General features: G+C 39.8%; 1 protein-coding gene across 5 annotated transcripts in view; it reads left to right on the top strand.

Moving 5' to 3' along the window:
- The window catches only part of STAT4 (signal transducer and activator of transcription 4), a 126767-nt gene that overhangs the window by 9454 nt on the left and 91302 nt on the right, over positions 1–26011 (top strand). For 2 of the 5 annotated variants that reach the window (XM_004576967.3, XM_058664740.1), the window contains exons 3-4: positions 18244–18372; positions 19836–19980. In XM_004576967.3, coding sequence (XP_004577024.1) covers positions 18245–18372; positions 19836–19980 — 273 coding nt within the window. In that variant the 5' untranslated portion in view covers position 18244. Of the gene's footprint in view, positions 1–14973; positions 15039–15463; positions 15574–18243; positions 18373–19835; positions 19981–26011 lie in introns of those variants that run through there. The other 3 variants (XM_058664738.1, XM_058664737.1, XM_058664741.1) reach the window with 3 other exon arrangements.

Below are 26011 nucleotides of genomic sequence, written 5' to 3'. Positions count from 1 at the left end.
CCCCACCTGCAGCAAATCTGCAGCCTGAGCACATCAAAAATGGAGTCTGACACATAGCTCTTTGACATATCATCATGAATCTTTGGATCTTGGGGTTTTAGTAAGTTACCTCTTAAATACACAGCCATATTTAACAAAGGTAACTATCGCCCTTGTGGTATCCTCGTGGGCTTTTCTATTCTTTGGAGTAGTAAGGAAGAGTGCAGTGACCATCTCTTTATATTAGAAGTGGGTTATTAGAGAAAATTTTCTGGTGAAACACACACACACACACACACACACACACACACACACACACACAACTAACCAATAAGCAGTGCTAACTACAGAATTTCCACAAAGAAAGGACTAGAAAGTAATGACTTAGGGGTCTTTGCTATGCTAACGCACATCTTTATTTTGTTGATCTGTGGGGTTTACTTTTGTGGTGGGGGGTGAGGGGGAAGTGATGAAAAAGGGGCCTGTAGGAGAGGTTTTGTGAGTGTCAGGAAAACTTTGAGTCTTAGCATCTCCACCCTCTGCCAGCTTGACATACCTCCCCAAGGCACACAGATTTTATCTGAACTGACTAAATACCTGGCTTAGGTCTCTCCTGAATGTGAATCTGACCAATGTCATCATTCTGGTATTCAGATTAAACAAAACCAAGAATAAATCTTCACAACCCTTTGACATCAACATTAACTGTTCTCAGCCCCACCCTCTTCCCCTACATTGCTTCTGGTGTAAAGTGTGACCAATTTACAGAGCCAAGGTGTAAGTGGTACGTTGTCCACTTTTAAAAAAATTCTGTAGACCTGTCATGTCTTGGAGACAAGCCGTTACACAATCACAGATGAACAATACTGGTGTTGTATAAGAAACTCTCCCAGGGATCAACTCCACAGAAACTTGCATTTTCAGTGGCTTTGTTGCTTGGTTTGCATGTGAGAACAGTGCCCTCTGGTGCTTATTCAATATGCTGGCCTTCAGAACTGGCTAAGGAAAAGGAAAACCTTTGTGATTTAACCAACACAGATGACCAACAAATCTGTGATGGAACTGTATGTCCTCAAAATAACACCTCCCCACTTAAAGCTGTATTCATGTAGTGTGTGTAAAATTATTCCCATTCTCATATAACATAAAATTAAAGATTTGGTGGCCCACACAGAAACATCAAGCGAAGCTATAGCTTAACAGGAAAGACATCTGTCCAGTCCACCTCACCAGTGACAATTTCACTCTGTGAAATGATTAATTTTCAAGAGAAAGCAAATATCAGCCCTTCCTTTCAAATATGGAGCTAATTTTTAAAAGATTTTTTGGGGGCCCGGTGCGGTGGCCTAACCGCTACAGTCCTCGCCTTGAACATGCTGGATCCCATATGGGTGCCGGTTCTAATCCCGGCAGCTCCACTTCCCATCCAGCTCCTTGCTTGTGGCCTGAGAAAACAGTCAAGGACAGCCCAAAGCATTAGGACCCTGCACCTGTGTGGGAGACCTGCAGGAAGATCCTGGCTCCTGGCTTTGGATCAGCAGCACCGGCTGTTGCGGTCACTTGGGGAGTGAATCACCAGATGGAAGATCTTCCTCTCTGTCTGTCCTCCTCTCTGTATATTTGACTTTGCAATATAAATAAATAAATAAATAAATAATTATTTATTTATTTATATTGGAAAGACAGATTTATAGAGAGAAGGCAGAGGATCCTCCATCTGGTGGTTCACCCTACAGCGAAAACTGAGCAGATCTGAAGCCAGGAGCCAGGAGCTCCCTCTAGTTCTCCCACATGGATACAACTTCCCAAACCTTTGGGCCATCCTCCTCTGCCTTCCCAGGCCCCAAGCATGGAGCTAGAAGGAGAGCAGAACAGCTGGGACACAAACTGGCAACAACATGGGATCCTGGCACTAGAGGTGGAGGTTCAGCCAGTCGATCCACCATGCCAGGTCCTATTGAGCTCATTATTTTTATACTAAGGACCACTTATGTGGTCCCATCTTCTGTGGAAACACTGGATTTAGCTCAGTTTCACTTCTTCTAGTTTGTCTTCAGACTTCATAATCATTAGTCATTTCCATACATAGACAGAAGAATGCCGCATTCTTCTCATGATAGATTTTCCACAGTTTGGGTACTAGTTCCAGGTAGTTGCTTCCAAGCTGATAATGATCAGATAAAGCCTTTTCTTTGAAGATTTGTTATGACTCTCACTGCCTCCAGATAAAGATCCTGGTTTGAAATTCGGTTACAAAATTAAACATGAAACCATTGCTCTAGCAAGTTAGGACTGCCAGTAACCTCATTTTTTTTTTAATCAACTTGATGAATGATAAGGGGAGAAAATGACTGTGGGTTCATGTCCTCCAAGATGCTTATTCTCAGTCATCTTGTTACAAAGGTTAATGGTGTATTTGGCTTGATTCTTCTCTTTCTCTCTCTAACTCTTCTCTCTCCCTTTGGGGGATACCCAGTAGATTATCATGATAGTGTGGAGAATGTTTAGGGAAAGGAATTATTTAGGACACAAAAGGAAAATTGACATCATCCACATCTACAGATGTGTGTTTTTTAGTTAGAATAGAGTAGTCTACCCTCTATTTTGGAGTGTGTGAACAATTCATGAGTTATGTGAACAATTTGAAATACAAGTGTTTTTTCTACTCCAGGAGGTCTTCAAGTTCACTACCAGACTTGGTACTAGATGTTTTGGGTGGCTTTGTATCAATAGAGCACTCAATGATGCTGATGCTGAACTTCAGAAATGTTCTACTGACGTCAGTCTTTCAGCTATGTTGCTCCCTCCAACCATAAAACAGATTTCATCCTGTCCCATACTGCACCCTTCTCCATGATAGCGCAGTATAGAGGTGATGTACTTTCTAACATCTCCACTCACCTCCTGTCGTGGTTCCAGCACTGAAACTAGGGCAGAGGCCAACTGTGACTACTCAGATGCGAGACATCAAAGCTCCCATCTAGGGCCTCACAATTCCCACTAGGACTCCTCAGCATGAGAGGGACCATTCCTTTCACCATTTGCACACAACCTTGTATGTCAGGAACTCAAGGACAGTTTAGATTTCAGCTATCACAGATTTCTCCTCAGACACCTGTGTGCAGTGAACACAACTGAACAACTGTTCTGTGAGCTCCTGATAGCCCCTTGCCTTGTTTGTAACATCCCACCCACAGCACCTTCTGTCTAGGACTTGGGTTTCACTGCCCATAAGGATACAAGTCGTAACCCTACAGCAATGTCTTCCTTTCCCAAGGCAGGCTCTGCATTCTTTATCCTTTACCAAACGAAATACAGTTCTTTCATTTTAAATTTTTTTGGAGGGGTTGTTAACCTTGTCCTTTGTGTTTTTTGTTTTTGTTTTTTTCTTTCCAGAAAATTTCAGCTCATCTGGTCATTTTTCTGCATTTATATGGCATATGCTCTTAGCACTGTCATTCAACTGCGCACTTATTAGCTTCAAATGCTTATTCTGTGTTCTCTGCCAACCTAAGCCTAAATCATTCTCATTGTGATGAGTATAATGTAGGAGCCCTGAAAATCTTTCACATGGAATTGAATGGATTTCCAAACAAGTATCCAGCTCCAGCACATAAAATTGTAGATGGGGACTTCTGTTTGGGTATGTGAAGGATTAACAGAGATTAGAGTTGCTTCTTAAATTCCATTTAAATTAGAATTACATGCATACATACACTGTAAATATGATTCATGTGTATACCAAAAGATTATCTTTTTTTGGGTTAACTGGTAATCTTGTTTTGCAAAATTTAGTAATGTTTCCATGGTGGATTTATCCACCCAGAGCAAAATATGGTCAGAGCTTAGTGCATGGTTGTAGTGCTGCTTTGGGGGTTTATGTAACTATTGTGAGTAGAATGGCATTCAAGACATTTTCCTCAGGAAGTTCATTGCTGATATTTTAAAATGTTAGTGATTTTTGTATATTGATTTTGTATTCTGCAACTTTAATGATGTTGTCAGTTCATTGTCTTTTGTTGGAGTCTTTAGGTTTTTCTATAAATAGAATCATTATATAGAAACAAGGTTCATTTTACTCCCCCCTTTCCTATTGAAAAGCTTTTAATTTCTTTCTTGTGTCTCCTTGCTCTGAGACCTCCACTATTGTGTTGAGTAAGAGTGGCAAGATTGGACATCCTGGACTCTCAATGAAACTGTTAAATATATCTAGACAATGTGATGCTTGACTGTCTGCCATTGTCCATATCAGCAATGTCAGGGCACACTTAAATAACAGAATAATGGACTTACGACTGCCTATGAAGTACTATACTATTGCAATAATATGGGGAAAATCAGTTGAGAGGAGGGACTACAGGGAAGGGGTTGGGGAAATCCCAGAGCCTGTGGAATTGTACAATAAAAGTCAAAATAAAATAAAGGAACAAATTGGACATTTTTGCTTTGTTCCAAATCTAAGAACATATTTCCAGCTTTTCTCATTTAATATAATGGCAGTTATGGGTTGCTTTAATATATTCTTTATTATATTGAAATATGTTCCTTCTATATCTAATTTATTGTGAAATTTTATCATGAGAAAATGTTAAGTATTACAGAGTGTTTTTTTCTGCATCTATGGTGATGTCTCAGGATTTTTATCCTTTGTTCTGTTGATGTGATGTTTTACATGAACTAATTTGCTTGCATATGTTCAACCATCCCTGAATCCCATTATTTCTTTGAATATAGTGAATAATATTTTTGATGTATTGTTGTATTGAATTTGGTAGTATTTTACTGGGAATTTGAGCATGTTTGTTCATCAGGGAGATTAATCTATAGCATTCTGTGCTGTTGTGTCCTTGTTTGGCCTTGTCAGCAGGATAATGTTGACTTCATAGCTGAGCTTAAAAAAATTCTATTCAAATTCTTGGACTAGTTTGAAGAGAATTGGTGTTAGTTCTCTCTTAAAGTTCAGTGTTCATCAATGAGGCTATTTGGTCTTGAGCTCCTCTTTATTGGGAGATTTTTAATTACTGATTTAATCTCCTTGAAAGGTTGGTAGAATTGGGCAGTGAAACCATTTGGTACTGGGTTCTTTATTGGAAGATTTTTTAAAATTAATGATTGAATATTATTGCTTTCATTTGTCTCTTCAGCTGTTCAGGTTTTCGTGGTTCAATTCTGGTAAATTATATGTGTCCAGAAATTTATCCTTTTCTTCTCAGTTTTCCAATTTGTTAATGTATAGTTGTCCGTAATAGTTGCTAACCATTCCCTTCTATTTCTGTGATATCAATGTACAGTCTCCTTTTCACCTCTGGTTTTATTTAGCTGAATTTTTTGTAACTATCTAAAGATATGCTGACTTTGAAAAAATTATTTACAGAAACCAACAGATTTTCCACTGGCTATTCACTCGCCTAATGCCCACATCTAGGGCTGAGCCAGGTGGAAGCTAGGAGCCTGAAACCCAGTCCTCCAGATCTCCAACGTAGGTGGCACTGCACTCACACTCCGATCTCCAATGCTTCATTTGAAGCATCTCCTGTCACCTTCCAGGGTAGCCATTAACTGGAATCAGAAGTAGAGCCTGAACAAAGTCACTCTGATAAAAGATGCAGGAATGCATCCTAACTATTGTTCCAAATGCTCACCTCTCAACAGTGTTTATTTTTTTCAAAGTCAACTGCTCTTTTAATTGAACCTTTGTATTTTTTCTTTAGTCTATAATTTATTTCAGCTCTGATCTTATTTCTTTTCTTCTTTGGAGGATTTTATTTGTTTTTGTTTTCCTAAGTCCTTGAGCTGCATTTTAGGTTAATTAGTTTAAATCTTGCCTCTTCTTTTTTTTAAAGATTGATTTATTTTTATTGAAAAGTGAGATTTACAGAGAGCAGGAGAGACACAGAAAGATCTTCCATCTGCTGGTTCACTTCCCAAGTGACCGCAAGGACTAGAGTAAAACCAATCTGAAGCTGGGCGCCAGGAGCCTCTTTCAGTCTCCTATGTAGGTGTAGAGTCTCAAGGGCTTAGACTATCCTCTACTGCTTTCCCAGGCCACAAGCAGGGAACTGGAAGGGAAGTGGAGCAGTCAGAATATGAACTGGTGTCTATATGGGATCCAGGTGTGTGCAAGGTGAGGCCTTCAGCCATTAGGCTACTGCAACATCCCGCTCTTTTTTTAATGTAGATGTTTAATGCTGTCAAACTTCCTTCCCTCTTTCAGAACTACTTTTGCTGTCCTCCATAGGTTTTGGTGTTTTATGTTTCCATCTTTATCTGTTCCACAAAATTTTTAAAATTTCTTTTGCTTTCTTCAAGGGCCCATTGCTCATTCAACACCATGATGTTTGATCTTCGGCATTTGCACAATTTCTAAATTTGTTTTAATTTATAGCTTACTCTATTTTAGTCAGAAAAGATACATGGTATGAATTCATTCTTTAGGAATTTGTTGAGAATTGTTTTGTAGTCTAATACATGATCTATTTTAGAGATTATTCCATGTACCAATGAAAAGAGTGTGCAAGGTGCTACTGCTGGATGAAATGTTCTCCAAATATCTGTTAGACAGATACATTGACTTCATAGTAGAGCTTAGTTCTGATATTTCTTTGTTGACTTTTTTTGTCTGAAATTTTTTTTTGTCTTTTGGTGTTTTCTTCCTTTCTTGTGTATCTCAGCCATTTGGTAGTTTCTGTATTGATAAGGTTTGATTATTTTCATCATCTCTTTTGTGCATCTGCTCTTTAACAGATTTTATACTGTCACATATTTTCATTAGAGCAGTTATCTCTTTTTTGCATCAATACATAGGATTCCTTTAAGTATCTTTTGTAAGACTGGTCTGGAAGTAATAAATTTCCTCAGCTTTTATTTATTTATTTTACCTTAACCAAGTCTTATTATTTTGACTTAATTTCTGAAGTATAGCTTTGCTGGATATCATATTCTTGCCTGGCACACTTTTTTCCTCCCCAAAAGAACATTGACTATGTTTCCTCTGAGAAAAAGAACTTCCCATAAATGTGGTTTTTCTGCTTTTAGAATTTTCTCTTTGTCTTGCAAATTTGACTATTTGACTATAATTTTCTACAATTGAGACCTTTTCTGGTCAGAATTATTTTAGGTCCACTGGATTTCCTATCTAGGTGCTTCGTATTTCCTAAGATTAAGGAATTTTTCAGCTCTTATTTAACTGGATACATTCTCTATGACATTTTACTTCTCTTTATTCTTCTGGGACCCCTAAGTTTAAACATTTATTGGTATCCTGAAAGTCTGAAAAGTTGTATTCATTCTTTTTTTTCTGACAGGGATATTTCAAAATGATCTAACTTTATGTTGGATCAATTTTTTCTTCTGCTTTATCTGATCTGTTATTAAGATTCTCAACTAGATTTTTAATTTAATCTTTGAGTTATTAATTTGCAAGATTTCAGCTTAGTTCGTTTTCATGATCTGTCTCTTCTGGGTCCTTCTTTAACATCATCAGTGGCTTTTCTCATTGCTTTCTTTTATATCTCACTGAGTTTCCTTGCAATCATTCTTTCAAAACCTTTGACGGATAATCCATCAATTTCTTTTTATTTGAGGCTGGTTTCTAGAGATTTATTGTGTTTTCTATTAGGTATCATGTTATCTTGATTTTTCATGCTTGTCCTTGCATTATTATTGACAAACCTGGCAATCTATTGTCTCAATCAATTTTATAAGGTGGTTGTCTATAGTGGAAGACTTTCTCCTGAAGATGCATCTTAGGAAGTTGACTTGGTTGGCTGTATTGCTTTTGTTTACATCTGGGCAATATGGTATAGCCTCCCTAACACCTCCTTCTGAAGTAAGATCTTTGGGGTATTGTACATGGGAAATAGGGTTGAATCCTGTCCATCTCTGAGACTTGTGTAAGTGTGGGGCACTCTAGCAGCCCAGTCAGGTGAGGTGCACATTACAGAGGGATGAGGCTCACTATGCACACACTTTAGCAATTGAAGTGGTCACATTTGGGATGAGGAATGTCATAGATGTTTTCTGAAGCACTACTTGGATGAGACCCACTGTCAGCAGTCCCTACTAGCAATCACTGCCAAGAGCATGATGCATGGGGAAAGCATTCCCAGGACCTATAAAGATAAGCATTAATGATGCCAGGAACTCTGGAAGATGCACAGGGAACCCAAAGTTGGAACCCCTGTGGACTTCTCCACAGGCCCCATATGGATGAGCACCACTGACAGTGAGACTGCTCCGTGGGTTCCTCTGTGGTGCATGTTGATGGCAGGTGGTCCATGGGGCAGTGGCGCGTAGTGGAGGTTGTGGAGCCCAAGAGATTCACCTACAGGCTAGCTCAACCTACAGTGGTATTAAATTAAAAATAAATACAAGAAAGATTTGGAAACTAAATGGCACAATTAACATCCAATCTCATTAGTTAAAAAAAAATCAAAAGGGAATTTTAAAACTATTTAAACAGAATTAATGGAAATTGATAAACAATGTATCCCAAATGGAAGTGTGTAGTTTATGTAGTGGAAAGAAGGAAATAGATATATGTTTTTATTAGGAATGAAGAAAGTTTGAATCAATGACTAAAGCTTTCACTGGACTCATGAGAAAAATGCAAATTGAAAGGAAACCAAGACAAGGGCACAAATCAATAAAATAGAAGACAAAAATCAATGAAGCCAAAGTCTTGTCCTTTGAAAAGATCGATAAAATTGATAAACTTCTAGTCATACTCTCCTGGGAAAGAAAGGGGGAAGACGTAATGATCAATATTAGGATTGAGAGATGCAACATTATTATAGATTTTACATATATCAAATAAACAAAAAGAACATTATGGCCTGGGCCCAGCGTGGTAGCTTGGCTAAACCTTACAACTGCTGTGATCCCATTTGGGCACCAGTTTGTATCCCAACTGCTCCACTTCCCATCCAATTGCCTACTTATGGCCTGGGAAAGCAGCAGAGGATGACCCGAACCCTTGGGACCCTGCATCCTCATGAGAGACCCGGAAGAGGCTCCTGGTTTCAGACCTGCTCAGCTCCAGCCACTGTGGCCACTTGGGAAGTGAACCAGTGGATGGAAGATCTTCCTCTCTGTCTCTCCTCCTCTCTGTATATCTGACTTTCCAATTAAAAAAAAAAAACTTGGAAAGTCAGATTTGCAGAAAGGAGGAGAGCTGGATGGGAAGTGGAGCTGACAGGATTAGAACCGGCAGCCATATGGGATCGCGGCACATTCAAGGCAAGGACTTTAGCCTCTAGGTGACTGCGCTGAGCCCAATAAATCTTTTTTTTTTTTTTTTCAATGAACAACTTTAAGCCTAAATTAACAAAGTAACAAATTATACCAAATGGGTAAATCATATACTGTCACAGCTTACTCAAGAGAAAATAGCTCAGCTAGGTAGACCTATATCTAATAAAGTAACTGAGTGTAGAGTTTAAAATGTTTCCCCTTAAAATGGAGTGGTGCAATGTCTAAGATCCACTTGGGAGCCTGAATTCCATATCAGAGTTCATGAGTTCTAGTTCCTGTTCCAATTTCCTATTCTGATCCCAATTTCATGCCAATACAAACCCTTGGAGGCACCAAATGATGGTTTCAAACATTTTGGTTTCTGGACACCTGGATGGATTTCCAGAATCACTGGTAATTGCAATCTCTCTCTCTGTCCCCTCTGTCTCCCCCACTCTCTCTTTCCCTCTCACGTTTTCTTCTCTCTTAACCTCTCCTTCTCTCTCTCCTCTCTGTCCTTCAAATCAATAAATACAAGTTTTTTACTTCCACTAAGAAACTGGGTAGGGATGGCTTCACTGGTGCATTTTCTCCAACACTTAAGAAAGAAATATCAGCTCTATAAAATCTTTTAAGGAAATTGATGCAAAGAAATGAGTTTATAACTTCTTCCAAGAGCAGTATTACCCTAACAATAAAATCAATCACACACATTACAAAACCAGAAAACTACAGGCCAATATGTCTCATGAGACTAGACACCAAAATTTCTTCAGAATAATAGCATTTTGAATCTGGCAATATATACAAAGGTTACTACAGAACATCCAACTGGAGTTCAGCCCAGGAATCCAAGTCTAGTTTAACACTTGAAAGCAACGCAATTCATCATATTAACAAACTAAACAAGAAAAGCCCAACTACGGCAACACATACAAAAAAAAAAAATGTTTGACAAAAGTCTACATTCATTCATGTTAATCTTTTGGAAAAAAACAACAACAAGGAATGAAGTGAATTTTCTTAACCTATGCAGGTGATACATAAAGCTTAAATATAACATTGTACCTTATGGCAAAAGAGTGGGTGCCTTCCTCAGAGACTAGCAGCAAAACAAGGGTATCATCTTTGATCACCCCTATTCATCACAGCACAAGAAATCCTAGCTATTGTAACTAGCAACTACAATTTAAATTTTTAAGTCGAAGTTTTATTTACAATCACACACACACATAGTATGGCATAAAACTCATAAAATAAGTGTTGGATTTGTATGCAAAAGCCCGGTGAAAGGAATGAAAGAGCTAAATAAATGGAAAAGATAAACCCCACTTCTTATTAATACTCATTCCATTCATCTCCTTCAATAATAATGTAACAAAGCAATGCTAGTCACTCACGAATCCAAAGGGAGTGGAAGAGGTACACAACACCTTGCTTGGGTCACTAGACAGACGTGTCATCACACCTTATCACTAGAAATTTTTTACTAACTCTATGTCTCTTAAGTTTTGAGTGCTTTTTCTTTTCTATTGTATCTCTCTCTCTTCATCTCCTTTTGTATTTTCCTCCTTCCCTTTCTTTCTCTTTGTTCCACTCCCCAATTTTCTGTTTGAATCTTTGCTTTTCTTCCAAACACCCAAACAGCTTAAGCCTTATGTCTGACTGACCTCACCAAAACTCTATCTCTGTAACAGTGGAGACAAAAATTATATTTAATCCCATGCAATGCTGTGAGGATTAGGCAAAACAATACCTGTAAAGTTCTCAGTACCAATTCTGGCATTGAGTTGGAGCTGAATAAATGCTACTGTTACTTGTAAGCGCATTTTGTAAGTTGTGATACTTCTGAGGGGGCAGTAGAGGGAGCACAGTCATTGGGAAGCAGACAAGAGAACGAACAGGACAGATACTGAATTCTTTGTACCAGACATTATGCCTGATCTAGTAGAACCTGAGCAATCTACACACCTACTTTTACAGACAAGGAGTTTGGAGACCAGATAAGCTAGGTGATTTATTCAATTTTTTACCATTTGAAATTGGCACCTCAGAAGTATTCTATAAATAGAGTTTTCTGCTAGGATGAGGCAATAATATATTAGATGTGGAGTTTCTAACCAGGAAATTTGGAATGGGACATCATTAGCATGGAGAAGAATCTGTGGGCCGTTTGTAGGAAACTCTCCAGGAATTGTAGTGTGTTGTATTACTTTGGATTTTCTTTTTCTTTGTATGGCTCTGTGGGACCGGTGAGTTCAGAATCAGCATAGGAGCAAGAAGCGGAAGATCTGAATATTTAGACTTCATTTTAAGAAAGAGAAGCAAAGTCGGTACAGAAATGTTCCTTTAGGAATGTCTGGCTTGGTTCATGAACCAAGGGTTTAGACAGTTTACCTAAGAAATTGGAGAGAATCTGCAGGAAGAAATTCCCTCGCGCTGCAGGCTCGGAGTAACGGCTACTGTGGAGAGGAAATGGCAGAAAGAGCAGTCCTTGGGGGTGGTGCCCAGGAGCTTTCCGAGGTGTCTGAGAGGCTAACCTTTTGATCTAACAATACTGATATCATTTTGCCTTTTTAGCTTTTTGACATTTGTACCACAGTAGCAAAGCAATCAGGACTAAAATTATTGGTGTCTTAGCATAAAGCAAGAAAATGGTGTCAAATTAAACCAGTAGTCTGTGTGCTTCACTACCACACACTTAAAATTTTGTCAATGCCACTTTGACTTAAAATGTTACAGATAAAGCAGTAAAAAGTATGGGCATTATTAAATGCCAGACCTTGAGTCCATGTCTTTTTATTGTTCTCTGGGATGAAGCAGGAGATATGACATTATCTGTCACGGCCATAACAAGGAAAATCACTTCTGTGATGGTGTGAGTTTCCAAAGTGAAGTTTTCACTTCATGGAAAACAATTAACATCATCGATTGTGAATAATAAAACTGGAGCCTACAAACAAAAACAGGATTTGGAGAACTTATATCTATCACCTCAAAGAGCTTGAAATAGCTTCCTAATATTTATATTGCCTTTGTGATGAGACCAGGGTACTCATATCTAATATGAACCTCTCATATTTGTATGATGACATGGAGCAGCATTTATATATATTCCATGGGCCAATATTTTCCAAAGACTACATTGTGTGGGCAAAACTTCCAATCAAAGTGCAAGACGCACCAGTGGATTCTAATAGAACAGTACACATAAAGGTTAAGATAAAGTTTCAGATTCCATAATGTGTGTAGTCCTAAGAAACTACTGCCTGTTGAGTTTTTGTTGTGGTATCAAAGAATGACTACATTCAAATGCACGTACCATATTTTTCAATTTCCAGCTACAGAACTATGTGACTCAATTTTCTTCAAATATTTTAACCAAAGCAATATTTTGCAACAGATCAAATGCAAAAGCAGATCTGGTTGTCTTCTCTCATACCAGACATTCGATTTTTAAAAGCATAATTCAGCAGCACTATTCTAATTTTTTTTCTACTAGAAAATGCAATTGTTTTTCATAAAACACATCTAATACATAATGCGGTTGTAACGGTTAATGAATAAATATTTTCAGGTTTTTCCTCTCAAATTTAAGTTTAAATGCTGTACAAAAAATTCATGCAGAAAAGTAATACACAAAAATCGTTAAGGGTTGTCAACAGTTTTTAGAAATATAAAGATGTTTTAAGACCAGACAGTTTAAGAACTGCTGGGGAATCTCAAGGTGATGTCCTTAAAAGGAGGGAAAAAAAAAGCTGTGTTTCGTGTGTCAGGCACTCACCAGTTGACTACAATGATGATAAAGACATGCAAACCAGAATGACTCACACCATAAGGCAGGAAGTGAAAAATACCAAATGAGTGATATGGATCTGCCTTGTCTAATAGAGTAGCTAGGAACCACATGTGGCTGGCTATTAAGCATTTGGATAATACAGGCTATCCAAAATGAGATGTCTTGTGTATGCCAAACACGTACGCACCATGGCTCAGAGACTTAGTAAGAAATAAGAAATGCAAAGTATGAGGGTACTTTGAAAAGTTCATGGAAAATGGAATCAAAGGCTTATTTTGGTGCACAAATTTTGAAATATATGCTACAGAATCTTCAAGCAGTTCTTGAAAATAAATACTCATCATTAAAACAAAACAAAACAACTATGCAGGACCTGATGACGTGGCATAGCCAGTTAAGCCTCCCTCCATAGTTCCAGCATCTCATAGGGGTGCTAGTTCGAGTCCTGATAGCTCAACTTCTGATTCAGTTTCCTGTTTGTGTCTTGGGAAAGCAACATAGGAACGCCTAAGTCCTTGAATCCCTGCACCTGTGTGGGAGACCTGGAAGAAGTTCCTGACTCCCAACTTCAATCCAGCACAGCTCCGGCTGTTGTGCCCGTTTGGGGAATGTAACTCTGCATTTCAAATAAAAGATAAATCTAAAAACCAAAAACTATTCATGGGTTTCAGAATTTTTTGCATCAAATGAACTCAGCTTTTAATATCATTTTCCATGAACATTTTGAAGTACTTTTCTGTATTCAATATGCTGAAATGTTCATATGTCTGTATGTGTTAGGTTAGTTACAGTATCACAATTAACTCTACTTGTTCCCTTTTCCCCTTTTAAATTCCCTTTCCCCCTTTTAAACGACCTTTTAAAGTGGGTTTTAGATTGTTAAATTGTGAATCTGCCTTATACTTTCTTTCTCTTGGGCAGTGGTAGCTTGGGTAGAATTGTAGCAAGAATTCAGAGCAGGGAAGGTTACTGTGGGGTTCCGGGTTCCAGTAACTTCCTGCAAGATGATACAATTTCTGTAGGCGGACAGGTTGCAGGAGGACTTCCCAGTTGAAGCAAGCATCGGTAATGAAAGGTTAGATGTTTGCTTAGGCAGCAGAAGACACTTGCCTGCACAGAATCTTGTAGGGGACATGTCTCCTGGATAGAGCTTGTAGTGATTAAATTTGGACTTCCTTTTAACAGTGACCCTTCCCTAGAAGACAACTAGACTGCCCAGTTGTTTATGAAATCACCATAAGCTCCTAGAAACAGCCCAGGGCTGGAGCAGCCAGGACCAAATCTTACTTGATCAGTTAAATTTAGGGGGACATGGAACATGTGACTGTGGGATTGACTAAGTTATGAAGGAGTGGGGAAGACAAGGAAGCAGGGTACATTTTAGCACATGATGAGATGTCATATGGGACAGGAGAAGAATCCAGAGGACTGGTCAGGTGAGTGGGAAATAGAATTTCTACACTGGCCTAGGGCTCTAGGCAAGTATTATCAAATAGCTCTGGCTTTCTACCTAGCTTTTAGTCAGCTTGCCTTAGTCGTTCGTTATTGCAGGGGGTCTCTGTAGAATGCTAGAGTTAACTACCAGCTCGGAAAAAAAATGAATTAATACTACAGATGCGGGAAAGCAAACACTGGGTGCTCTCCTTCCCATAGGTGTCTTAATTTTTTGAGTGACTGTGGTTACCCTCTGGCAACAGGGCCTGCCAGAGGTATTTGGAACCAGGTGGGACCAAGGCTCCCTTCAGCCCTTCTAGAACCTGCCTGGGTCACAAAGGCAGGAGGTGGGGTGGTGACACCACACCATAGCGACTAGGTACAGAGAGAAGGACGACGCCGAGGCCACCGAGGCCACCGAAGCCAGTACGGGGAGGCACCTCTGAGGGCTACACAGGGGTGGCCCTTGAGGTCGTGTTTCTGGAGCCAGCAGCTGGTGTGTGCGGCACAGTGAACTCCCCGGCTGCCTCTGCTTCATCGCAGAGGAGGGCTGGGCCTGCCACATGCAAGGCGAAGGCGGCCAGTGGGGCAGTAGGTGTGGAAGTTTGCAGGGGATTTCGAATTCGTGGGATGTGGGATGTGGGATGTGGGATGTGGGATGTGGGATGTGGGATGTGGGATGTGGGATGTGGGATGTGGGATGTGAGAGAGAGAGAGAGAGAGAGAGAGAGAGAGAGAGAGAGAGAGAGAGAGAGAGAGAGAGAGTGTGTGTGTGTGTGGAGTGGGAACACATCACTGGTGAAAACGGGAGGTGTGGGACTACCCTTGCATTTCTTTCGGTGCGCTCGGGCCCCTGCAGTCGGGAGGTGGCTGGAAGAGGGCGCCCCACGGAGAGAGGCGTCAGCGGGGTCGGGGACAGCTCCCCGTGCCCCTCACTCCGAGACTAGAGAGTGGGTGGATAGCGACCGAGTAAAGTCCCAAGGACTCAAACCCCTGACGCACAGGAAAGCCTCAAGTGGGAGGGGAAATGCAAATGTCCCGCCGCTGGCAGCGCTGGCCCGGCACCCTGAGGGGCGACTCTGGCTGTGGCGGGGAGCGCGGGCCCTGGAGCGGGGCCGAGGCAGCGCCGCGTAAGTAGGGCAGCCCGCCCCGTGGAGCCGCCTCTCCCCGCGCCGCGGGCCCGCGTGAGGAGACGGCCAGGTGCCGCGGGGGCGGAGGGGGCGCTCGGGAGGGCCTCGGGGCCGCGGCGGAGGCGTGGCCGCCGGCCGGGGCCCACGTCCGGCCGTCCACTTACCCCGAGGGCCCCGGCGGCCGGGAGTCCGGGACTGCCGCTCTGGGGTCCTAGGAGAACCGCAGCAGCCAGGGCTGTGGGCGGGTGGCTGCGCCCTGCTGAGCGCCCCGCACCCCGACGGTCTGAGGAGGGTCGTGGCCGTTGGCAGGCCGTGGGATCCAGAGCTCGGGGGCGTCGCTGGCTCCCAGACAGCTCCTCTCGTGGGGTAGGAGAACCAACGCTGTAGAGCGGGAAAGCCGAGAAGAATCCCCGCCCCTACACACACACACACACACACACGCATACACACACACACGCGCACACACACACGCACTTGCCGATGGGCGTGGAACATGGAGGAACTAAAGATGTTCATTTTGGTGGGGAAAAAAAATTGAAATCCTTGTATACAAGAGATTTTCAGAGTTAATGGAAAATGCACAGATTTGGACTTTTTTTTTTTTTGTAGCAAAATATTTGTGTTTTTCCTTGAATACTTTGAAGTACGTTTACAAATTCCGTATTTTTCCCCTCTGTTTCAGCCTTGAGGTTAGCTGTGTGAAAGGAAGGCTCCCATCTTAGGGGTGAACTGCTTTTTAAGAGAAGTTACTTTTTTAGAAAATTAGATTTGTATCCAAGTCATAGGAAAGATGTAACGATAGTCATTAAAATTTTAATGCTGCTTTTAGCTTTCATCCTGTGGTTTTGAAGAAGCTGATGGCACTCTGGCGGGACAGTGTTGACAGCAGTGTGGGAAGGAATGGGCCACTTTACGTGGAAGATGTGTGTGTCATATTAGATAACTGGGTGAACTTGAGAAACTTCATATCCATCCATTTTGAGTCATAGCATCCCAGGCAAGGATCATTTCACCTGTTTGGCCCTCATGGTTTTTGTTTGTTATTCCTTTTTAAAAAGTGGGGAAATGCTTACCATCTGTCTTCTTTTATTCATTGTGATAGCAGGAGTGTCATTCACACTTGATTTAACAAACATTTATTAATCACTTACAACCTGCCTAGAAGTGCCATCTGTAGAGGTCTTCAGAAATAACATTCTGAAAAGTAAACATTTTTTTCTTTTTTCAATTGTTTTCCCTGTAAAAATATTGGCAATGATCTTCTTTCTATGCATTTTAGATCATCTACGAACTCATGGAAATTGTGCTAGTAGAAACCTGGAGAATGCATAGATAAAATGTATTATCTTGATGTTCTATGGCTGAAAGCAAATCTTAACATAACTGGGAGACTTATAGAAATACCACAGTTGTGGTTAATTATGTAAAAGAAACTTTTTTCTTTGACCTAGTATTGCTGAAAAACAATAAAAATTTGGCTTTTAAAAAGTAAAATACTGGGACCCAGTGCAGTCACCTAGTGGCTAAAGTCCTTACCTTGTATCCAGAACCCCTTTTGGGTACCAGTTTTTATCCCAGCTGTTCCACTTACTTTCCAGCTCCCTGCTTGTGGCCTGGGAAAGCAGTAGAGGGTGGCCCAGAATCCTGGGACCCTGCACCCACGTGGGAGATCCAGAAGAAGCTCCTGGTTCCTGGCTTCAGATTGGTTCCGCTCTGGCCATTCTGGTCACCAGGGGCATGAACCAGCAGATGGAAGATCTTTCTGGCTCTCCTTCTCTCTGTAAATCTGCCTTTCCAATAAAAATAATTCATTAAACAAAACAAATAAAAAGTCCTAAAGTTCATGAAAAAAAGTAAAATACTGCAGTTTCAAGGAGATGTCATGTTCATTTCTCTGAAAATAGGAGAAAATGCACACTTTTTTATGACAGACTACTAAACTTGTGTGGGGTCTTGCTTCTTCAAGAAACTTGAAGATTTAATCACTGTGTGAGGCACATTGGAGAGAAAGGTAGACTTTAGAATTTTGCCTAGCTATAGTAAATTATCACAGAGAGGAATAAAATATTGATTCGGAAATATCATGAACTAACTCAAAATGCATACATGAAATTCTTCAGGAAGCCAAGATAGAATTAGCCTAGGGGTCAGCAAAATAAAACTTGTTCTAGAAACTAGCAAGTCTGAAATTTTTAGGAAAGCAGTTTCACATGAAAGAAGATTTATTGGGTATTTTTTACATTACAAAGCTGTGACAGTATTAGGAGGTACAGAAAATTTGCCTTCAAGTTCCTCCTTGTCTAATAACGCAGAAGGAGCAAAGGACAGGGAAGGAGTTTGTTGAGATGTAAAATTGTGTGGCCGGTTGGAAGTGCATTCTGTAAGAGGAGCAAAGTCTTCCCAGAGACAGTAGAACAGAGATGTCGATAGGGCAAGTAAGGATGTGGGCTTGGGTAGAGGAAGAAGGCATGAGGAAACATGTAAAGGAATTGCTGTATCTTTGGATTGACATCACTTCTTTCTGTCTTTAACTGGGGGATTATAAAATAAGAGAACTTTTTTCCCAGTTAGCAATAACTTTTGCATCATTTGAAATCAGAGAAGAAAACATGCACTACAGCTATCAATCAACAGCACTTTGAAACGCCAACCTTATTCCTTCTTTTATAGCATGTCTCAGTGGAATCAAGTCCAACAGTTAGAATTCAAGTTTTTGGAGCAAGTGGATCAATTCTATGATGACAACTTCCCTATGGAAATTCGACATCTGCTGGCCCAGTGGATTGAGAATCAAGACTGGTAGGATCACACATACTGTGCCCTAGACATTGATGCACCAAATATTTCCTGCTCTGTCCATGTCGATTTTTTCTGTAGGAACTACCTCAAGACTTAAAAACTTTATCAAAGGAGGGGAATGGAGATTGTAAATGAATCCTTTCATTGTAGATGAAAACGTGAAAGTTTTGGTGCTTTACTTTTTTTGTACTCCAACAATTATTCATATATGAAACAATTGTTTATATCAGTTCTGCATTTCACACACACTCAATGTAAGGTGTATGTTGTGTGTGTTTTATTTCTTAGAAAATCTCGTGCTGCCTTCTCCAGGAACCTCAGTCCCCTCAGAATGCTCTCAATCTACCCATTTCCACAGCAAGCTCCCTCTGCCTTGCTCCCTCCCTCTGTACTGCTAGATTTGAGCAACTTGAAGGGAAATAACGTGCTCAACATTTGCTATGCCTTCTCAGATCCTCTTAAGATTTTACATGTATATGAAGTACCTCCCCAAAGCTTCCTTTATGTCAGACTACCCAATTCACAAATCTCCTTCAAAGCTGTCTATTGTATACAATTTAATTGTTTTTTCTTGAGTCATCATTCTCATATTGTGACAAAAGTACACATATTGTAAAGTGCAGTTTTGAGGTGTTCTGTTCAGTGGCATTCAGTGTATCCATACTGTTCTGCAACCATCACCATCACTTATCTGCACATGTCCTGCTTCCCAACTTGAGTCTCTACACTCACTCAGCAGTAACTCCCAGTTCCTTCCAAAGGCAACCCCTGGCAACCACCATTCATTTTATTTGCTGCCTCTATGAATTGTGCTACACTAGGTACTTTAAATAAGTGCATAAAAAACAGTGTTGGTTTCTGTGACTGACGTTTGACTTGGTGTAGTGTTTTCCAGTTCATGTTTTCGTGTATTTTAGATTTTTCTTCCTTTTTGAGGCTTCAATGTAAATTTTACTTTATGTTTGATCTAGTCCAATCTGCGATCTGTCAATGTTTTCATTTGGTGATTGCTAATGACGTTACTGTGAATGTTGGTATATGAACAAGTTCAAGTTTTTGATTTTAGGTTTTTTTGGTTATATCCAGATGTGAAGTTTCTGGATCATATGTTAATTTTATGATGAATATTTTGAGTAACTGCTGTGCTTTTCCACAGTGGCTGCACCATTTTTTCATTCCCACTGGTACTGCGCAAGAATTGACTTTTTAATATCTTTACTATGAATTATTTTGTTTTTATAATGGTAGTCATCTTAATGAGTATAAAACAGTCTCTTATTGTCATTTTAATTTGCAGTTCTCTAATGGCTAGTGATATAGCAAGTTTCTATACATCCAATTTAACTTTTGAAAACATTTAAATGTCACTGTGGAATAGATTTATCACCTTTGAATTAGCATGGTAAAAATGTAGATGTCTTACAAAGTTGTTTCCTGTTGTGTAATAACACTTTATTTTTCAGGGAGGCAGCTTCTAACAATGAAACCATGGCAACAATTCTTCTTCAAAACTTGCTAATACAACTGGATGAACAGTTAGGCCGTGTTTCCAAAGAGAAAAACCTGCTGTTGATACACAATCTAAAAAGAATTAGGAAAGTCCTTCAGGTGAGAATGCATTCTCCTTTTTCAGACAATGTGAATGTCAATGTCTTAAACTCAATGAAAAAAAAAAAGCACCACAAATACAAGCATTGACCCCCTCACACAAGAATACTCTAAAAAGTTCCTGGCAGATAGAATTAAAAGATTAATCATACACTTTAAAATTGATAGTTTCTCTATATCTGTTCTATGAACCTTTGAAAGGTCATTTATATTATTTTCTAGCCAAGTTAAAGGAACAAAATTCTGAGTTCTGTGTTTTAAAATGTTATGCTTGTTTTTATTAACCAATCTTTGCTTTCTTACGAGGATTTTTTTAATTTTTAAAAATAACATTTTTATATTCATTTTCTTATTCATGTGTACATTGTATGGTAAGAAAGTCAAGACAAATGGCATATTTATCGCCTGCAATATTTATAATAACTTCATAGTGAGAACTTTCCAATCCTCTCTTATAGCTGGTATGAAGTATATAAGAATACATCACTGTAAATGAAAGGGAATGTATGTGTGACTTACACATAGTTTATTAACAAGCTGTGATTAAATTGAACACCTCTGAAGCAGAAATAGAAAGGACAGTAATTTCTTAGCTGTCTTTCAGTCCTCATTTGCCTTTGATTTTCAAGTAACAGTGAGGCTTGTTCCCATCTCATAAGGAAATGTCACAGGCATAAGCATCCTTCCCAGTTTGGTTCAAATCTGTAAGAAGTGTTCAGTACTACTGCTCACCCCCATTGCTTAGGTTCTCTCAAGCCGAGCCCATCTCCGTGTTTCCATGGCACCCAGACATATCTGTGCACGTGACATTTAATATAGTCTGTGATATTGTTGTTTCTGCATGGTTATCTTTTCCCTAAACTCGGAGGTTTTTGAGGAAGTATTTTGTATTCACCTTTGAATTTGCAGTTCCCAGTGTAAGGTAGACCTCTTACAGTTGCTGTGTAAATGTTTATTGATTAAAGAGATGAATGAATGGAGTAAGTCAGGGATCTAAAGAATGAAAGGCAGGTTAATACAGAGCTAAACCTAGAGGTGCTGTGTGATAAACTTAGAACATGGGTTGTGTAGTAGTTGCTGAGTGCCTATATAACACGTATAACATTAAAAATACCTTGTGCCATTTCTCAGTGAGTGAGGCATTTTTAAAATCACAAACTTACAATAAGTACATTTTTAGAAAATTGAATCTAGATTATAGTGGAAATGTGCTTGTTGTTACTGAGAGGGATATAAATATGATAAATATGGATTTTTCTATTATTTGGATTGAACTAAGCCGTTTTTACCCTCCTGATTACCCACACATCTGCAAGACTGTCAGCCAGAGGTGGGGAAATCACATGTTGCCATCAAGACAGGATGTTTCGTAGTGCACATCAATTTTTCACGTTATTGTTTACCTCATTAGCTTAGTGTTCTAATCAGTAAGCCTACATCATGGGTTGGCCCTTGATGGCTTACAGTCAAATGGTCAATGCTTGTGTTTTGTGTGACTCCTGACCAAAAGTAGATTTTATATTCTATGTGGTTGGAGAGAGCATTTTTTTTTATCTATTTGTTTTTTATTGGGAAGTCAGATATACAGAGAGAAGGAGAGACAGAGAGAAAGATCTTTCATCTAATGATTCACTCCCCAAACGGCCACAACGGCTGGAGCTGAGCCAATCCGAAGCCAGGAGCCAAGAGCTTCTTCTTAGTCTCCCACACGGGGGCAGGGTCCCTAGGCTTTGGGCTGTCCTTGACTGCTTTCCCAGGCCACAAGCAGGGAGCTGGATGGGAAGCAGGGCTGCCAAGATTAAAACCGACGCCCCGTATGGGATCCTGGGTGTGCAAGCTGAGGACCTTAACCATTACACTATCGCGCCAGGCCCGAGAGCAAACATTTTTAAATGATGAAATAAGATTTAAGAATAATGCTTGTGACACAGGATGTTTATGTTTTATCTGAACACAGGCATATTCATTGGTATATTTTCTATGACTTCTTTTGCACCTATTGAGTTGGGAAGTTGGGACAGAGATCATAAGGCCTACAGAGCCTGAAATAAAAATGTTTGTAGTGTGTGTGTGTGTGTGTGTGTGTGCAGTATTTGACCCTTTAGGGAATGTTTACTGATCACAACCCAAAAAATGAAGATCCTATAAATCACTGTACTAGAGGCACAGTGAAACATAAGATAGATAATGCATGGTCTTTGCTGTTAAGAGGGTTTGGGTTATAATTCTGACCCTCAAAATGTGGCTTTGAGCAAGTCACTTCATCTTTCTGAGTGTCTAAATCTGTTAATGTAAATGAGGGTGATTTGTTAATGGCTTTTTGGAGTTGTGAGGAAGACTGCAGCTTTTATTCTGACAGAGAGCAGGCTTTTAGTTAATGGTTTATCACCTTATACCTCACTGAATGTGTCTAATGAGGTCACAGCTATTTGAAGGTAGATTAACCTCCTTTTGTGACCTTCCTCTAGTGATCTACTATAGATGAGGAAGTCAACCAACAATTTGATGAAGATAGTTTTTAAATATTGTTTTTAACAGATTCATGAAATTCTATGCCTTTATGGCATACCATGCGATAGTTCTGTACCTGTAAATACTGCATAATGTCCAATCAGGTTAACATATCATCTCCTCATGGTTAAGAAATTGCAATTGTTTTTAACATACTGGTTACTCAATACTATAACTATTAGTTACACAACGAAGTTAATTGTTGCTGAGGGTATGTTGGAGCCTTTAATTGATTGGGTTGATAATCTGATGGTTCTGTCCTCGGAACGGACAGGGTCTCCCCAGGAAGCTGAGGAACTAGATTGGACTATAAGATGTTGGACTCTATGTTTAGTTTATGCTTGCAAAGAGGGAATCTCAACTGTACTTGATCAGTGAATATGCAACAAGGTGGAATATTCCACATGGGGGGGAGGGCGGGGGGAGGGGTGGGGTGATTCACAGTTCCAACGAAACTGTATCACATAATACAATGTAATCAATGAATAAAAAAAAATAAAATAGAAAAAAAAACATATCATCTGCTCAAATATTTAACACTTCCTTACAGTGAACATATTCAAAACCCATCTTCTGTGATTTTTAAAGAGAAATATGCAATTCATGATCATTATAGTCACCCTAATTTGTAATAGACAACTAAAATTCTCATTCCTATTGAACCGTTTGAGTTAAGCATCCTTTCTTAACCCTCCCTGTCCTTGCTGTCTTCAGCTAATTACGCTATTGGGGGCTGGGGAAAAAAACCTTGCTTTTTTCCTCGTGTTTCTGCATTTTTATTTCATTTTTTAATAATTCAGAACATAATAGAAAGTAATAAAGATCATTATCAGCCATGACTTTACACAGAAACAAACCTGCATTTTATGCTTTTTTTCTAACCTGTCCTATTCCCACGAAGTTTTTCTTTATAGTATAATTTTTTTTGATAAGACAAAGTTCTCCTGTGTTCCACAAAAATGAAGAAAAGCTTTTATTAAGAAACTATTGACGTTGTGCTTATCTTGTTTGAATATTTTCATCCTCTATGACTTCTTTTTTATTTTATTATTTTTTAAAATTTATTTATTTTTATTGGAAAGGCAGATATACAGAGAGAAGGAGAGACAGAGAAAGATCTTCCTTCTGATGGTTCACTTCCCGAGTGGCTGCAGTGGTTGGAGCTGAGCCAATGTGAAACCAGGAGCCAGGAGATTCTTCTGGGTCTCCCACGTGGGTGCAGGGTCGCAAAGCACTGGGCCGTCCTCAACTGCTTTCCCAGGCCACAGGCAGGGAATTGGATGGGAAGTGGAGCTGCCGGGATTAGAACCAATGCCCATATGGGATTCCGGGGTGTTCAAAGCGAGGACTTTAACCCTATGCTGTTGTGCTGGGCCCATCCTCTAGGAACTGTTAACACATAATATATACTAACAATTGTAACAAAAAGGAACAAACTAAATGGCACCTAGGAAACTAAGTTAGGGATAAGATTTATTTTGGGGCTTTATCAAACAGCTGAGGTCCCTGGTTTCAATACATTAATTAACTGTGTTTGGTATCTGTTAAAATTGGCCCAGGCTTCCTGACACTGCAGAACCAATTCATCCGAGAGCAGAGCTCATGCTAGAGAAGAGACATTTATTCAAGAGGCTGCTTGTGCTAAGAACTCTTTAGAGCCCCAAAGTGCCTTTCCCAGTTGGGAAGTTAGCAAAATGATTAAAGGAGGAAAGATAAGTGAGGGGACCAAGGTCTCCAGTGAGATGATGGGGGCTGCCAGAGTCTCAGCGGTTACTTTCTTCCTGTTGTCATCAGTAAGTCCAGTCTTTCATGTAGAGAGACAGGCAGATTACTTTGGAATTGCTGCCAATTTTCTCTCTCTTTTTTTTTTTTTTTTTTTTTAAGATTTATTCATTTCATTACAGCCAGATATACACAGAGGAGGAGAGACAGAGAGGAAGATCCTCCGTCCGATGATTCACCCCCCAAGTGAGCCGCAATGGGCCGATGCGCTCCGATCTGAAGCCGGGAACCCGGAACCTCCTCCAGGTCTCCCACGCGGGTGCAGTGTCCCAATGCATTGGGCCGTCCTCAACTGCCCTCCCAGGGCACAAGCAGGGAGCTGGATGGGAAGTGGAGCTGCCGGGATTAGAACCGGCGCCCATATGGGATCCCGGGGCCTTCAAGGCGAGGACTTTAGCCGCTAGGCGACGCCGCCGGGCCCATGCCAATTTTCTCAAGATAAATTTCTAGAATTTTCAGTTGAGCACTATCTGTTGAGTTAAATACTTTAATGAGTCACATCAGAATATGAAAAGGAAGGGAAGATGTTATCATTTCAAATACATATATATTAAATCTACTTCCAGGAAGAATTTGGAAGGCATTGCTATGAAAGACAACAGTGAAATGATCGCATGGTAGGTTTAAAGCAAGTTTCAGGGCAGATGCTGTGAATACCATTGTCTAGCTCATTTTGACAAACCATTGGTGGGAGCTGCCTCATGTCAACTCCTGGGGCATGTATTGCATTGAGTTCAAATGCTGGCTCTTCCAGTTACTTGTTACATAGAGATTTATGGTGTCTGGGTTCAAGTTTCTTTAGTTGGTTAAGAAGAACATTTGTGCCCATCCTAGAGAGATGTGAAGAGCATTGAACACTTTGTTTACCAAGCATGTAATAAATCTTTGTTAAAACATGCTTGAAATAAATATCTGCCATAGATATTACAAGAACGCTGTGCCTTATTCTGGACTATAAAAAATAGTGCAGACCTTATTTTTTGGAGGTTTTAGGTTTATACAGATGTTGAGCTCTCTGAAAGTAGAGTGCCAGTCCCCAAAAGACAAATCTCATGTTTTCCTTGATTTATAGTAACCAATACAGAGTACAAAAAAAGTAATGTATGTGAGTGAAATTTTGAGATTTGATTGTTGTCTGTGCTTCGAAGGAACAGTAATTTTTCTACTTATTACCTGTTGAATTCTGCATTTAGTAGAGGATTAAGCTTGTGATTGTAAAGTAAATTAAAAGCATGTCATTGTAAAAAATAAGAGAAAAAAAGGAGAATAAGATGGAGAATACTTCGTGCTCTTAGAATTGTGTATGTGAGATTTAAGAAATTTGCTTTTTAAAATAAATAAAAAACTAAAACTTGTGATAAAATTTTTAAATAGTTCCAAAATACTTCCTCTCCATCCACACCCTCCCAGTTTTATACTAGTAACTAGTTGTGTGTAGTATGCTTGTTTCAGTTGATGAACTAATATTGACACATTATTAAGGATCAATGTGTTGTAAAATTCTGCAGGGTTTAACAAATGCATGTCAGGTGTCCGTCATTACAGGATCATACGGAAAGATTCCTTTGACTTTAACAACCTCCTATCCCCCAACCCTCCCTTTTTACCTAACCACCTGAAACTACTCATTATTTCCTCTTTATGGATCTGCCTTTTCCAGAAGGTCATGCAGTTGGAGTCACAAAGGAGGTAGTCTTTTTAGACTGGCTCTTTCACTTAGCCATAGGCATTTCAAGGT

The sequence above is a fragment of the Ochotona princeps genome, chromosome 5 (assembly GCF_030435755.1).
Source record: "Ochotona princeps isolate mOchPri1 chromosome 5, mOchPri1.hap1, whole genome shotgun sequence".
In the NCBI taxonomy this organism is placed as follows: domain Eukaryota; kingdom Metazoa; phylum Chordata; class Mammalia; order Lagomorpha; family Ochotonidae; genus Ochotona; species Ochotona princeps.
Note: the sequence above shows the minus strand (reverse complement) of the source record. Positions and strands in the feature narration are given on the sequence as shown.